The sequence below is a fragment of the Paramormyrops kingsleyae genome, chromosome 6 (genome assembly GCF_048594095.1).
Source record: "Paramormyrops kingsleyae isolate MSU_618 chromosome 6, PKINGS_0.4, whole genome shotgun sequence".
Classification (NCBI taxonomy): domain Eukaryota; kingdom Metazoa; phylum Chordata; class Actinopteri; order Osteoglossiformes; family Mormyridae; genus Paramormyrops; species Paramormyrops kingsleyae.
Window position 1 is genome coordinate 18,645,452 of NC_132802.1, and position 15,969 is coordinate 18,661,420.

At 40.6% G+C, this 15,969-nt stretch overlaps 1 protein-coding gene across 7 annotated transcripts in view; it reads left to right on the forward strand.

The window, feature by feature from the left end:
* Positions 1-15,969, forward strand: part of iqsec1a (IQ motif and Sec7 domain ArfGEF 1a) — a 129,637-nt gene that overhangs the window by 26,847 nt on the left and 86,821 nt on the right. For 6 of the 7 annotated variants that reach the window (XR_011992205.1, XR_011992206.1, XM_023805009.2 and 3 more), the window contains exon 2: positions 8,866-8,895. The exons of the other annotated variant lie outside the window; for it this stretch is intronic. Coding sequence is in view for 4 of the 6 variants with exons in the window: in XM_023805009.2 (XP_023660777.2) it covers positions 8,866-8,895 (30 nt within the window). In the remaining 2 variants the exon portion in view is untranslated. The remainder of the gene's footprint in view (positions 1-8,865; positions 8,896-15,969) is intronic. 7 annotated transcript variants of the gene reach the window in all.

The following is a 15,969-nucleotide window of genomic DNA, read 5'->3' on the forward strand; positions in this document are numbered from 1 at the left end:
GTACCTCCTACCAAAATTCGTGCAGGTCGGTAGGTCTGAGTCAACATTTTTGCTCCCTCCCAGATCCCAACCGGGTTGCAAAACACTGACTTATATTATCCCAAAATTGGCTCTGTAAGGTGTAATGAAACGTGCGCTGCCGATCGCTGCAAAGGGCATATTCCCTTGAATGCCTTTCCCATCTAACAAGGAGAAAGTTACTGTTCTTTGGCTCAGAATTAATGACGATGTTCAGCCTCCCCAGAGAGGTTACAGTGACAGAGTTAGCATTACTGAGCTATTAAAATGATGCAGACACAGGCGGCGAAGTGCATCGACTGATGGGCCTGTGTATTTACTCATATCACTGCTTTGGTGCCCTTTTCTAATTCATGCTGTTTTAATACCATTACATTGACAAAGCCTGGACTAATGGAAGGGTGCATGAGAACTGTGTACGGATGGTACTAATAATCATAGAGATGCATGGTACATGGCAGATGAGAATATGTAGCTAGTCCCATTCACTGTGCATCTCATTAAATGGTATAGATATCTCAGGCTTTGCTGGTCTGAAGCACCTGTTCCATTTTTTTTTTGTTTTAGAGGATTCTGATATACTACTTTATAAAATTATTTTAATATTTTTAAAATACAAACTATGACTATATTATCTCGCTTCTGAAAATGAAAGCATGGTAGAAGATTATCTCACTTATATGAAGTTATTCTCATGAACATGATTATTCTTCTAGACAATGAAATAGTGTTTGAATTTTGTTCATTGCAACTGACAGTCCCTTAACTTAGGTATATTAAAATTGTCACTTGTAGCTCTGACTTTTTTTCAACCATCTTCCCAAACAGGTAGCCAAAAATCTTACTATTGCTGCTGTTTTAAGATCAAATAACAGACATCTACAAAAAATGTTTGATAACGCTTTATATTAACTGCATTTATAGAACATTCATGTAAGTATACTTTAACATCCTAAGTATAGTATAGTAATGTATTTCCCTATAATATTGTGTTGGATGGTTCTAATGTAATTATTTAATTATTTGTGTGTTTTGGATTAGAACATTGTATTTCTAATTGTAAAAAAATGTCATTTTGTTGCATGTATGGCTTTCTGCAAACTTTAATATTGCATCTGGTCAGGCGGAGGCATGAGACTTAATACAGCTCTCCAGAGTGTGAGAAATGCAATTAAAAGCAATTTTTGGGGTGGCACAGTGTCAGTAACAGAATGCGCTTAAGAGTCTCTTACATGCGACACGCTCATATTTTGGTGTTTCTCCGCCCAAACCGCGGATTTAGCCTAAGAGCACTTAATTCGACGGGAGAATACGAGAGAAAAGCTCGCGGCTACGCACTTTTTTTGACTTACGCCTTTGGGAGATTCGACCTCATAGTTAATAAGAACAAAACTGACTTCACAGCGTTGGATACTTTTAATGAGAAAATGAATAGTAACATTCAATCATATATCTCTTGCTATGTGTTCGTTAAGCTAGATGTTGCATGTGAAACACATTGCAAAGACTCTTGCTATGGCTTCCTACTGTCAAAAAGCAGGGATGTTGAAATTGAGCTGTAATTTAAAATGGAGAGACGCCAGACATTGCCTGAAATACAGAGATGAGTGTACAGAACAGCAGGACTGGTTTGAAATTCCGTCTTTATACAGTACCTGAGCTGCCACTGTAGGCTCTCTCTCTGGAGCCTTAGCTAGTTCATTAAGCTGCTCTGTGTCAGACACCCTGGGATATCTACCCTTATAAACAAGCCATCTATATTTGAGCACCCTGTACTTCTCACTGTGGGAACAGCAAGAGATACTAATTAATTAAATGTGTTTTTCTTATGCTACATATTTGCAGTTTACAATTGAATAGGGAATAGTGTCACTCTAGTATGTGCCTGTATTATCTGTGCTGGATTTCTGAGCTTTCAGAATGAAAAGGCTGAATAAGAGTAATAATAATATAGAAATAATAATAAAACCTAATTACAGTTATCACACTTGGGATCTCTCAGGTTTAAGCCTGCCATGTACCTGGGAAGGCAATACACATAATATTTTTACTTTATTTTCAAGGTACACAGTCTTGTATGGTATTGCCATCTTATCATGGCTTAAGGGAAATTAGTCCCTGAAATTTGATGACTGGATATGTTTCCATTTGGTATGTAAGGATCTGTGAGCTAATTTCTATGCTGTCGTATCTTTCATTATCCAGGGTTACATCGATCGCAATGTGGGGCTGCAGTCACTTCTGCCTTCGATTTTTCAGGCAAAATTGTTGCTGAAAGAAACAGTATTTTGAAGTGGAAGTCCCTGTATTGTTTATGGCCTTGTTTTTGCTGCTCATACCGTAGACAGTGCTGTAACATTTACTGCAGAGAATGGGATGTATGGTCAGGGTGCATCCTGTTATGGGTAATAAAAATGAATGGAAGTCTCATAAAAGATTGATTTTCAGTGTAAAAACGCATTACTGTTCCGGGAAACTTTAAGAAAGGTGTAGAAATATATTTTAAACTGGACAGAAGAGATCGCCATGTTTCACATTGTCCCCAGCCCAAAGATTTGTGCTGTTGGCACCATTGAAACTGACAGTTGGCATTGGTGCGAGTGACCAGAGGTTTGGCTATATCAGCCTGACCATGAATATTGACCCTTTGGGGCAGTTTTGAGGGAAATGGAGCTGAGATGAGCATTTAATCCAGCAGTTAATTTCGGCAGCTTTGGTTTTATGTTATTTGGATATAATGCGGGTAAGTGTCCGGACATCCCTCTCAGACAGCTTCCTCTTGACTGTTCCATTGGATACCTTGGCTCTCGATACAGCAATTAGACTTGTGCTTTTAAACTCGACTCAAATAAGGTTGCATACCACTGTCATCAACACCAACCTATTTTTTTTCTCAGTTTGTGATATTGCTCTCAAAACATAAGGGTAACGTTCATGAACAAAAAAAACTAAATCCAAAACCCATTTGGCAAATGGCTGTGATATCAGAAACCTGACATTAAACGTGTTCTTAAAAGCTGAAAAGACTATTTTAAGGTACTAGCCTTCAACAAAATAGAATTAATATTGCAAATTCCGATATATTGAACAAAGTATTAAAATGAAATGAACCAAGTATCAATGATTCCTCGCCTTTAACCTCCATCAGCTTCCCCATGAGACGCCGCAAACTGACTGGGTTGATTTTAGCTGGGATTCTGGGATTCTGTGCAACGTCACGACCGAAGGTCTTACACTGTTTACAACAGAAAGGAATATTGGTTTCTATTAAACATATTTAAGAAATACAGTGGTACCTGGTATGCGTTCGCTTTGGAATAAGTCCAAGGATCCGGATTAACACTGTACCTCATTTCATTGCACAATTAAAGTATTAATATCAATAGTATTGTGTCATCCCATCTTATTAACATACCACAACAATTTTATATAGGTTACCCCCCCGGATTTGCTTTGTCATACATGTTTTCTACACTTTTCAAATAAATTGTAAACCCCCCCCCCACCCCCGGTCCTCGCTGATGTCCCCTAGTGGGTGGTGGCCCCCAGTTGAGAACCAGCGCTCTTAGGATAATGAATGAATTAATGAATCTATGAACTATGAAGGAATCAATGCCTCTCACCATATGACAGATCAAACCTTTTTGTATATATGCATAGGTGCTTTTTTTGAAAGTCTTATTTTGAGACATTTTTTTAGCTAGGAACAAACATATGGTCTAGGTTTTTTTTAATCCCTCTGTAGGGAATAAGTAGACTGTAAGCCAAGAAACAACAAAATGAAATGCAACCACTTCCAAAGCCCTATGTAATCAAAACATCAGAGCCAGCATTAAAAAGCTGCTATTATACACTCAACTACATAATAGCTAATCTATTTCGCTAGTGCACAGTGTTTGCCAAAACATTTGTTGGGTTGTCATTGTGGTTCTTCGTCGCTGTGAATGACTGATAAGTGTAAGATGAAGGACCTTGATTCTCATATGCATGATTTTTGCTTTTACTTCATGGCCCATAATATGAACTTGGAGCACTCTTAGCTGCCTCACTAGTCAAGTAATTGGATATCAACCAGAAGGTTGGAGATGCCAAAAGGGGAGCTCATTGTATGTCGGCTCAATAATTTTCTAAGCTTCTGATGTGTGTGTGAGGAGCAAAGTTCAAAAGATTGATGATGAATGTCTTAGAGGAGCAGGTTAATAATAGCAACATTAATGTTTCATCTTGTTGTTCATTAATTTCGAATGACTGCCTCCATGGTGCCATCTCAGCTAGCAGGCCTCAGAGCTTGGGCTTTGTCTGATCACCTAGTGTGTAGAGCTCACTTACAATTCTTTGGTTTTCTGTCAAGAATTGGATGAATTTGCCTTATTTTTTGAGCTGCAACTGTTCATGAGATCTATGGGTTAATTATATTCTGGGTTTGATTCCCTTCCTCGAGGCCCTTCCATCTTCCCAGTGCTCTGCTGCATGGGCACACAGAAGCCTTGTGAGATCCCTCATTCTCTTTGTTTTACTTTCATTGTGATTCTCCCTGGGGCAGTGACTGTGGGAGCAGTAACTGTGGAGCAGATGTTGGCTTGGGGGAGAGGGCACTGACCTCATGTCAGATTTCTGCTAAAGGAAGGAAATCAACAGGAAGTCTTCTGTCTGTTTCAATAGATGCAATACTTAAGAAGTGGCACTGCTATTTCGTCTTCGTTGTTCTATGTTTCAATGTCAACTACATCAAAATGTATACATTTTTTGAACTGATTACTTCTAATGGCAGTGTTCTCATTCAAACACCTTTTTTCTGCTCGGGGAAGTGTCATTCTCCACAAGACTGGAACGAGTAACCTCCTTACACTTATAATCGTGACACTGTACAGGATAATCATTATTCAATCAAAGCAGCAATTTTCCATATTGCTCTTGTTATTAAGTTATGGGAGCGTATGGTGCTGCTGTGGATCTTTTTTTGGTCATTCACTCGTGGGTGTCAAAACTCAGATACTGTACTTTGTGTGTCAGAAGTGAGAGATGATGCAAGCATAACTACATATATTAATAATCAATAATCAATAAAATTATTTATTCACCAAAAGCTATACTTTTGAAAAGAGGATTAAAGACAAATCTGAATTTAGGACTGTGCTTTTTTATTTCCTGGGTATTATTCTGTACAGTTAGTTTTCTAATATAGTAACAGAGCACGGAAAACTTTGTAAGAACTGTGAATACTTAGGGTATATCTGCAAAGCCACTTCCAGGATGGCCTTCATTGATCAGGTTAGATCTCATTAGTTCAGTATTTAATGGCTGTTTCTAATGAGATTTCCCTTAGGCTCTTTCAGATAAACCCAGGAGATCCAGTGGCAAAACCTTGTAAATTAAAAACAGTGCTATGCAAATGTGGTGTGGAAAGCAGCCAGTTATTGTTTTCTAATGCACTTTTGCTCACGGTACATGGTGAATGTTTAGTAATAGGTAGTGGCGGTTGGTGAAATACATTTTAGGTGGGGCTGTTCGTGCTATATTCAATCAGTACTGGTAACCATTCCAATACAATTTAGCACAAACTGCAGGATACCAGTGCTCTGAGAAATAGTAATTATTTCATTAGCATTAAAAATTAACAGATTAATAATGAAAATTATCTTGTGAAAATTACAGGACTCGCAACATTTCTGAATATTTAAAAACTCCACCTGGAAACATATCCTTAAGGCCATTCTTATCCTTTCAAGTCTGGCAAACCAGCTACTTTGTATGACAGAGGCAACATTAACGGGGCACCAGCAGCGAACTCCAGACACAGCTGTCTGTCAGCGCAGCATCACAGACGTCAGGAGAGGAAGGCAAAAAGAAACAATTGAGACAGTCCCTTCAGCTAAATGAAAATCACACATCCAGGGAAAAAATAAATCAATGGATCAGCAAATTGCCTTTAGTCGCTTTCATTTGCTACAGTGTTAACCACAAAATAGGTAGATAAGGAGCGTGCGCTGATTACCGCACGTTTACACACACACACCACACGACGAATCACCTCAGGCATGAGAACCTGAGCGCAGCCGCCGATACCTCATCACCACACTAGTCTGGATGTAACAGTGTTTTTCCAGAGGCTGGAGTGCCAATCCTAACATTAACCTGCAAGTTTTCTCTGTAAGATGGAGGACCTCCTTATAGGGCTGGATGTAGATTAACATCATACCCAAGACAGGACAACCGCAGAGCCCAATCACTCCTGGCATTCATAGGATTCAAACCAGCAACTTTTTGATTGCTGGTGAAGATCCCTACCCTCAGAGCCCCCACCCCACCCTCCTGGAGGAGCACTCTGTGATGTTTGAAAAACCATATAATTAACAATATCCTCATAACAGACAGCAAGTGACCATTTTGCTTTCAATGTGTGTGGGTCACATGCAGTAATATCCATCTTTATATCGACTTTATTTATTTTGCTTTTATAAAGTCATCTACAAAGTTACCGGTTTGCTTTTACTTTTACTGTATTGCCTTTAATTTTTCGGTATTGCTTTTAATAAAGGAACAAGCTGTCAATCAACTGCCTTTAGGCAAGCCTTTCTGCCCAGGCTGAGTAGTCAATTCCAGCATACATGAATCCTGCTTTCGACTTGTTTTTCGATTTCTAATTTATACCTCAAATAAGAAAAAAAAATGGATAACAATCGCTCACATTCCATTTTGTTTTTTTTTTCATCTTACACAAGAGGCATCACCCTTGTATGTGACAAGTTACTTGCAGAAAACTTTTTAATTAAATCGTAGTCACATTTTATTATTTCCATCCTACAATTCATTGAAACCTGGGCATGTTTTACTAAAATCACTTTCAAACTGCAGAAACTTTTTCTGGAAGCAGAATCTTTTTCTGGAACCCGGGACTTTTTGTCACGGTCACACCGCAGGAACTTCACTCAGTTGTAGTTTGTTGGAGGCAATTCCGGAATCCTTTTAAGTACCTATTCCAGACTAGGGTGTTTTTCCCTTGAACATGAACTACTGGGGAGGCACAAGGATAAATGTGTTGACTGGTTGACAACAAGCACCGGCGTTAACATGGAAATTAGGCGGAAGTGTAGGGAAAGAGATGTAGCGGAGCAAAAATTGAGCAGATGGAATTATTTTTGTACCTCAATTACATTTTTAATGCATCTTTGAATAATTTTTTGCTCATGTCTCCATATTTCTACATCGGAAAATTCTGTCTATAACCATATCTATACTTTAGTCAAGAAGAGATGTTTCACTGAGTGAGATGGGAATGAACATGAAGCTGATTTTACCCAAGAAATAATGATTTTTTTAAATATATATTACACATGATCTATTTTCAACACATACACACTTTAAGTAGCCCTAGCTCCCTCTATCGACCAGCTCCCCCTGGTAAAAGGCGTCACTTTTAAATTAAGATAAACTGTGTTTTCCCATTATGCCAGGGTCCTGGTCATAAAAACGCCTTTGGATGTGTAAAAAAGCCAAAACCTTTCTAACCTGAACCCTAGCTTCAATTGGCTAACCCTAATTTGGGGACTAGACTAGGGTGATAGAACAGGCTGTTGGAAAGCATGAAATGTGCTAATAAGAGACTACATTCACATTTACAATTAGTTATATTAATATCTCAGTCAGGTAAAGTGCAGTGAGGAAGGGTGGTATTTTTTTTTGTTTTTTTTCATTAATTCAGATTTTTCAAATTTTAAGTTGCAGTATCTCAACAGAACTTAGAGAGTCTTCTTATTATGCAGCCAGACTTTGCCTACAGACACTTGGGGCCCAGTGCTGAAGAACAAGCAGTATATGATCATTCTTGGAGGGAATGTGATCCTTTAGGAAATTCCTTGCCTCCTTGTGTTATTGTAAATGCCAGTTTCATCCTGAGGACAAACAGGCAGCAAAAGAGTTTAGAACCATTTTTTCTTCTTTTTGCTATTTATTTTTCAGTGGTTCCCTCATTTGCCTGTATTCACCTTTAGGTGCATTTTAATGGATGTGTTTAATTTTTGTCCACAGCAGAGGGTAGAGTTGCAAAGGTTCAGTTCCGATTTTCCTTTTGAATAAGCTTTTATGAGGTATTCAGTGAGGAATTCTCCTGATTCCACCTAAGCCATATAACGTGTTTTTTAGAAGCATAACCAAACTAAAACAGTAATTTATGAATTTCAAAGACATTTTTCTTAACGCTAGAGGATTTCTTTAAAATTTTCTAGCAGGGTTTATTGAAGTATTTATAAATTATACCAGACTGTACCATTGATACCGCTGAATATGTTGCAGAAGCATTTAGGTACACAATAAACACAACGGTATGTTTGTTTACCTGGTGCTCTGACACCGAAGCAGACCTGCTCTTGGTGCCTGTACCACCGAGTACTTCACCACCACCTGTACCACCGAGTACTTCACCACCACCTGTACCGCCGAGTACTTCACCACCTGTACCGCCGAGTACTTCACCACCTGTACCGCCGAGTACTTCACCACCACCTGTACCGCCAAGTACTTCACCACCTGTACCACCGAGTACTTCACCACCTGTACTGCTGAGTACTTCACCACCACCTGTACCGCCGAGTACTTCACCACCTGTACCACCGAGTACTTCACCACCTGTACCACCGAGTACTTCACCACCTGTACCACCGAGTACTTCACCACCTGTACCACCGAGTACTTCACCACCTGTACCGCTGAGTACTTCACCACCATAAGCACTATAGCCTCTGCCCTTGCTGTCAGTTAAGATGTGCTCAGTCTGAGCTGCTGCACTTTGTATCAGAAATAAATGCCTGTCATTTTATCTGAGGAAAAATCTTTCTCTTTCCTTTGCAGGTCTGAATGTGAAACCTCAAGAATTGTCAGGTAGGAATTAATTAAAACATTCCATCACCACTAGGAAGACCCTTCACCTCTGCTGCTGGAGCATTGTGATTAGATCACCATGTAACATTAAGCGTGTTGGTTGATTACACTGGTATACAGTGATTTTGGTGCCAATGATGTCTGAACGGTTTTATATTAAGTTTATGGTGCTGATTAAGAATATGACTTCGGTTTTGCCAGATTGGTTCTAGTTTCTGAGATATTTAATAGTTAATTAATTGATTAACGCAACACGTTTGAAAAGCATTCAGAATTGCAAAAATATTTTTTATTTTAGTTACAACTAGTAAGTAAACAGTCTAATGTCATACAAAAAAGAAATAAAAAATATGTAACAGTTACAGGGGAAAGTTATGTATGATTTGATTAAATAATAGAATATTAATTAGTTATTAATTGTTATTAATGTCAATGCTTCAAAAAAAAAAAGTACTGTGGCTGGTTGAAAAAGACGACTAATGTCTACGAAGCGCGATGCGACCTTTGTAAAGAAGTCATCAAACTGGCAACAATGGGCTCTAAAGCCATCGATTCACATATCAGGGGAGAGAAGCACAAGCGTTTTGTTGAAAGTCGGACAACAACTGTCCCCATTCAGTTGTTTGCCAGTCCTGCAAGTACAACCTCTACAGATAGGCCTACACCCGCTTTGGCAGTGTCTCCGGATCCCACGACAAGCAATGTCTTCAGTACATTCTCCTCAACCGACACACTGAAAGCAGAGGTGCTATGGGCTTTGCAAACGGTTAGCCGACATCACTCCTGTACGTCCAATGATGACATTCACACTGTGGTGAGCAATTTGCTGGGACACAGTTAGTACTTGTAGGAAGTTGTGGCCTACATACCCTTAACAGCTCATTCAAGACTGGTTTTGAAGAGTGGATGGTGGAGAAAGTGCTCAAAGCACTACATTTCTTTTCCACTCTGTACCAGCCAGAAGAGAGGACTTCACAGCTGCAACATCATCCTCAAGATTCCCTCTACCTTTCTGTGGCCATCGGTGGCTCGAAAATTTGCCAGCTGTCGAACGAGCATTGGAAGTCTGGCCCTCTATTGTGAAATATGTGGACCTGGTGAAGTCAAAAAAGGTGGAAAACCCAGGGACATCTTCTTTCGACTGCATTTGTGAAGCCCGAATGGATCCCCTTCTTCTGGCCAAGCTACATTTTTTCATGGTCCTATCATGAGCATTTCAACCATTTCTGGCTAAATACCAGACAGGTGTTCCCATGATTCCCTTCCTTTGGAAGGACCTGGCAGGTTTGATCTGGGTAAATATTCACCACCACAGTAACAACAGTAATAAATGAACATGCAAACACGCACCTGTGAACTTAACTCTAATTTTATTTTCAGACTCTCCTTCAGCACTTCATCATTCATTTCATTACCTAAGACACTGTTAAAGAGTCAAAAGACAGACCAAAAGCTATTGCATTTGTTATCACACACCAGTCGCATTGGGGAATGCATTATATTCATGGATGTCCATTATCTCAAAAACTAGAACCAATTCAACAAATGTAATGTGAATTCTCAAAATACCCTAAATCCATTCAAAAAACCTTGGCACCTGATTTTTATTTTTTTTGTAGACCTGTGTTATCAGCTTGCCTGTTTTGTGTGTGTGTATGAGTTTGTGTGTGCGCATGCATGCGTGTGTGTGTGTGTGTTCATGCATATGCACTTATTCCCTATAATTTACCATTACAATCTGCCTCAGCAGCTACTCAAACCCTGTTAGTGAGCACAATGGCTGTCCTGCCCCTTATTACTCTGTTGTTCAGTGAATGATGCCCAATTTACTTAGTTTGAATACCATCTGCATCTCTAGAATGGCAACACACTCTCATACACACACATGCACACACACACCAACACTCACACACACAGACTAACACACACACACACAGACTAACACACACACACACACACACACACACACACACACACACAGACTAATACTCACACACACAGACTAACACACACACACACACACACACTCAGTCACTCGTGCTCACACACACACATTTGTTTTAGTATCTTTGTTGGGAATGTCTATTCGTTTCTATGGGCATAACTGTAATCCCACCAATGACGACCTTAACTCCTAACCAGGCCAAACAAAATGCAAGTCTTTTGGCATTTTTAGTTTTTTGATTGCAGTCACAGATTTTTATAAAAATGTGTTTCCCCTTGTGGGACCGCAAAACTGGTCCCCACATTGTCAAAATAACCATCACATTGTGAGGACATTTGGTCACCACAATGTAATAAATACATAGACCCCCCCCCCCCCCCCACACACACACACACACACACACAAACCAAAAGCTTATAAACTGGAATGAATTTGCACAATACTCTAATTTAGTCTTATTTATTGATTGATCATTGAAGCCTGTGGTTTGCATTTAATGAAAGAAAAACTCTTTTCGGTGCGTTTAGAAGTTTTGGCTGCGTTGCGTTTTCTGTGTAGATTCAATTTGTTGTTAATTGGTTCTCTCTATATAAGCTGTATTCTTGATTTGAAGTATCTGAAAATCAACATGGTTTTTGCTGCAAATTATGTTGATCTTTAGAGGCAGATGAGTATAGAAAACACACTCAAGAGACTCTTCTGTCTGCAAATTTTGCTTTTAGAAAGAGGTTTTGGAAGCCAGAGAAATACAATATCTGCAACAAATAGCACAGTGATTACATGTCACACTTCATCTAGGAAGAATTCGTTCTTGTTCTTCAAAAATATACACTATAAATGTATGTTGGAGCACATAGTTGGTATTGAATTTTGGTTGGGTTTCTTAATGATGAGGTAGATTTTCTCGAATAAGTAACACTTTCTGCAGCATAGCCTGATGTATGTATCTGCCAAGACCCGTCAACCCATTAGGTAACATAGGTGGCCGCCTAGACTGCCATCTTCTGAGACTTGGGAAGCCAATTTCGCTTTGTCTCTAAGCCTGCCTGGGTCTCCTCGCGGCCTTTGAATAGCACTGGCATATCAGCCATGCAGAGAATTCTCCAGATCACCTTCACATGATCCACACTATGCACGACTTACTGCTGTAATCTGTTGTTGCTAATCTTCCACTTATGTATAAACCGCTTCAGGATGCTGTCATTTACGGCTAAAGCCAAGGAGCCTAATAGACCTACTATTTTACCTGTTATCTATAGATATCTATATCAATTTAGACTGTGAATTAAACTGAAAAAAGCAAGAGAGGAAGACCTTCTTTTTTTGTTTGAATACTGTATTTTATTTGAGCTGCACAAAACTGGAAAATTTTCAAATATCAAAATTTATTGTCATATATATCGCACTATGTGTGAATTTCAAAGACCAAAAAGTTTTTGTTTTCTTCCCCAAAATTAAAAAATTTACCCAAAACAAACTATAACCAAACAGAACTTATTATCTACCAACAACCTATCAAATACGTTAGTGGTGTTGCCCCGAGTTGACAACTCACTTGCTTTTGCTCAATATCGAACAATCATTAAAATTGCAAAAACTGTATTCCAAAATAACATTATTTTCTGCTGAGTAGTTACTTCGGGTCGGACGTCAAGTCTTCCTGAGTGAATCTAACTTTGGGCTCGGCAAATCAGATCCCTTCTACCCATTGCTACACGGTTTAATTGCCTATCCCAGTTCTCCCTCAGTGGTGCATTAATGGTAGTGCTGTGAAACCGCAAGGTCAGTTAAATTAACGTTTCCATTGTTAAAACACGTAGACATTTCATTCCACGATAGTAAGCATGGCATCAATGTAAACTGTTATTTGTGAAAGCGACGGGATTCCTAAATAAGCAGATGCCGTCCACTCAGGCTGTTTTACCTCATTGTTTTACATGAAAAAGGTTCTGCCTCCTCAGGCAATTATTTTTCCTCATTTTTAGCTTCATCAGTTGTTTTTAACTCTACTACAGACTTCAGTCTTCCACTCTGGAGGAAAGCCCCCACGCGATGTCCCAGACCAAGGTGGTGGCACTTTTCTTAGATAGAATTTAATTTCCTTAGATAGGCTTAAATTTTCCAACATACACTGAATAAAGAAAGTTATTTCCGGGCCCCATGTCCCTGATGGGCTGTAAGGTTTTTATTGATTCAGCTGTGCAAGGCTTTGCCTTGAATTAAGTAAGGAATATTATACCCTTAAAAACCTGGGATTCGGGACTGAATTCCTAGCACATCAGCAAACCTTGGTTCTGTGTGTCAGAAACCCTGTCTGTGTGGGTTTCCCTGGCATTTGATATGTTCCTCCAAAAGAAGCTTCCAGGACACATCAGCAGCTACTTGCTGTTTTTGTGCATCCCGCTTGGTGGCCGAGATCAAGCCAGTGCCGTTAAATGTGACAATTCCGGCGCCTAATTGGAACAGCCAGGAGGAGCCGAAGGAGGTGACATTGTGAGCATGTTGGACACGACACTCGCTCCAGGAAAACTAGCAGCAGCCTTTGCAGGACAAGCCGGGTGCAGGGAAAAAAAAACAATGCAGAAATGGGTGTGAGGCTATTAAAGATTCATTTATAAAATGCACTGTACAGTAACTGCATGCACAGATTCTGCCTTGTACTTGAATACTAAGGTATGCTGAGTGATAACAGTGCATTATAAATATCAGTTCCGGGGAGGCTGCCATGACTGTAATGTGCTGCATGGGGGGGGGGGGGCATCCATATGGATCGGGATTAAGTTGAGCTGCACTGGTGTTTCAAATGAGTTTGGCTATATGGAATAAATCCAGGCGTGAGTGCAGAGGCTTAGGTCATTAATAATTAAATGCAATTGAGCGCATTGTTGGCTGCTAAGAATAACCGTCTTGCTGGTTTATTGAGCTCTGGCCGAAGAAGTTTCCAGTGGTCTAGAAAGAAGCTCTTTCCTGGCGTGTTGCCTTTCAGACACCTGCAGAATCGTTGCTTTAGAGAATCATGGGCAGTTGTGCCTGCATCATCTTCACTAGCTGAGGTGGTTGTGTGACAGTGTGAGTGCAGGACGGCTCCTTCAGCATTGATTATCTGGTGTGAAATGGAGGACTGTGTGGTCTGCATTTAGTGTGTATGTGTGTGAGTTTGTATGCCACAGGCTTTGCAATGATTTGTCCTTAGATCCAGCATTCAGTACAGCCAAATACTGTATATACATGATGTAATGGATACTTGACCAAAAACATTCCAGAAACCTGTTAAGGGTAGAGTCTGGTCGCTCTGATGGCCGCCGTACTCAGGGGGTAGCTGTTGCTGTGGCGGATCAGCTCCTCCCGATGGTATCTGATGTCACTACTTTCATATTATGAGACTCAGGCACTCCTTGGGTGTCCTGTCTGTTGTGTCAGTGTATGCTCCGACTGCGGTGAGTGATGTCTCATTGAGGGAGAAATTTTACTCCCAGATTCGCTTGGTGGTTGGTGGGTGCCCACAAGGTGACATTCCCCAGGTCAAAGGTGACTTCAATGTGACCACAGGCATTGACAGGGCTGGCTATGAGGACTGTGTGGGTCTGGTGATCGGGGTGAAAGTGGCTCCATGTTCCTTGACTTTGTGAAAGGTCTGCGTGTAGCTGGATCCTGGTTCCAATGCCCTCAGCCGCGTCGTTGGACTTGGTACTCCACTACTGGTGATGCAGCGAAGGAGATCGATCACATCCTCGTGGGCAGATGCTGGAGGCTCCTGCAGAACTGCAGGGTCTACAGAAGTGCCCAGTTTGCAAATTCTGACCACAGACCTGTTGTTGCTACACTGAAGATTCAGCTCCCCCAACCACAGAGTAAGATGGTCATCTTGCCCGAGAGACAAGATGTTCCATGCGCCAACCCGAATGGGCCGCCTCAAACTGGGACCAAAGTGCGACCGTGCAGCGGGCGACGCCTCAGCACCACACCAGCTCCGATCCCCAACAGGCCTTATTAGCTCTGCGATGGCTGCAACTCTTCCAGGGACGAGGCTCCTGAAGGCTTTCCCCCATCCCCTTCATGGTGCGTGCGGCTGCAGCAGAGCTACTCCCACAGAGAGCAGAAGGTTTTCGTGCCTGTTTGGTCCGAGCTGCTGTGACTGGAGTGCCAATCCCATCACCATCCCCCAATTTTTTCCCTGCAAGTTGGAGGACCGCTTGCAGGGCTGGATGCAGTTAATGTCATACCCAGGTCCCACTGTACAAAATGGGATTCATCAGTAAATGTGAAATTACCAGTTTTTTTTTGCTGCACTGTATGGGCAGTCTCTTCTTTCACAATGTTGGAGTTACATCATTAAGAAATATTAGGCCTTCAGGATTTGGGGAGCTGGACACTGTCTCTCCATATCAAAGTATTTCATATATTCTATATATATATATATATATATATATATATATATATATATATATATATATATATATATATATATATATATATATATATATATATATATACAGTGGTACCTCAGTTCTCGAACTTAATCCGTTCCGAGAAACTCAAGTTGTAGTGAGTTCGAGAACCGAGGTACCACTGTGTGTGTGTATATATATATATATATATATATATATATAGGTACAGGCTAGTCTCGGTAGGCAGCTGTGCTATCTGTGTGTGTTTTCCACCTAATGTACTACTGCAGTAATACGATGCAACTTGAAATTTTGACTCCAATCTTTTCTTCCTTCATGTGTCTGGAAAAGACGCAGTGGGAGACATGCAGGTACTATGGTTTTTCCAGGTACTTTACAGAAACCCGCGCTGTGGATGTCAGCAGGTTTTTGTGGGGAATCCAGGCGATGGCAGAAGGCAGCCTCTCGCTACAGGGAGTTAGCGGTGAGGCGGCCAGGAGGCAGTTACCTTCCCCATATAGCAAAGGCCATTCATAGCTCTATATGCTGAATGGATTGGGAACACTGGGAATGCAGTGGAGTACATAAACTATGGGATACCGGCGCCTAAGCAAGACATCTGTCCTCTGCAGCATGACTGACAATTACTGATATATGTGGGACAAAAACTCATTATTTTATCTCATTTGTTTGCTCCGTAGCAGCAATCTTCCATAGCCTGTAAGAGGGAGACTAATAAAA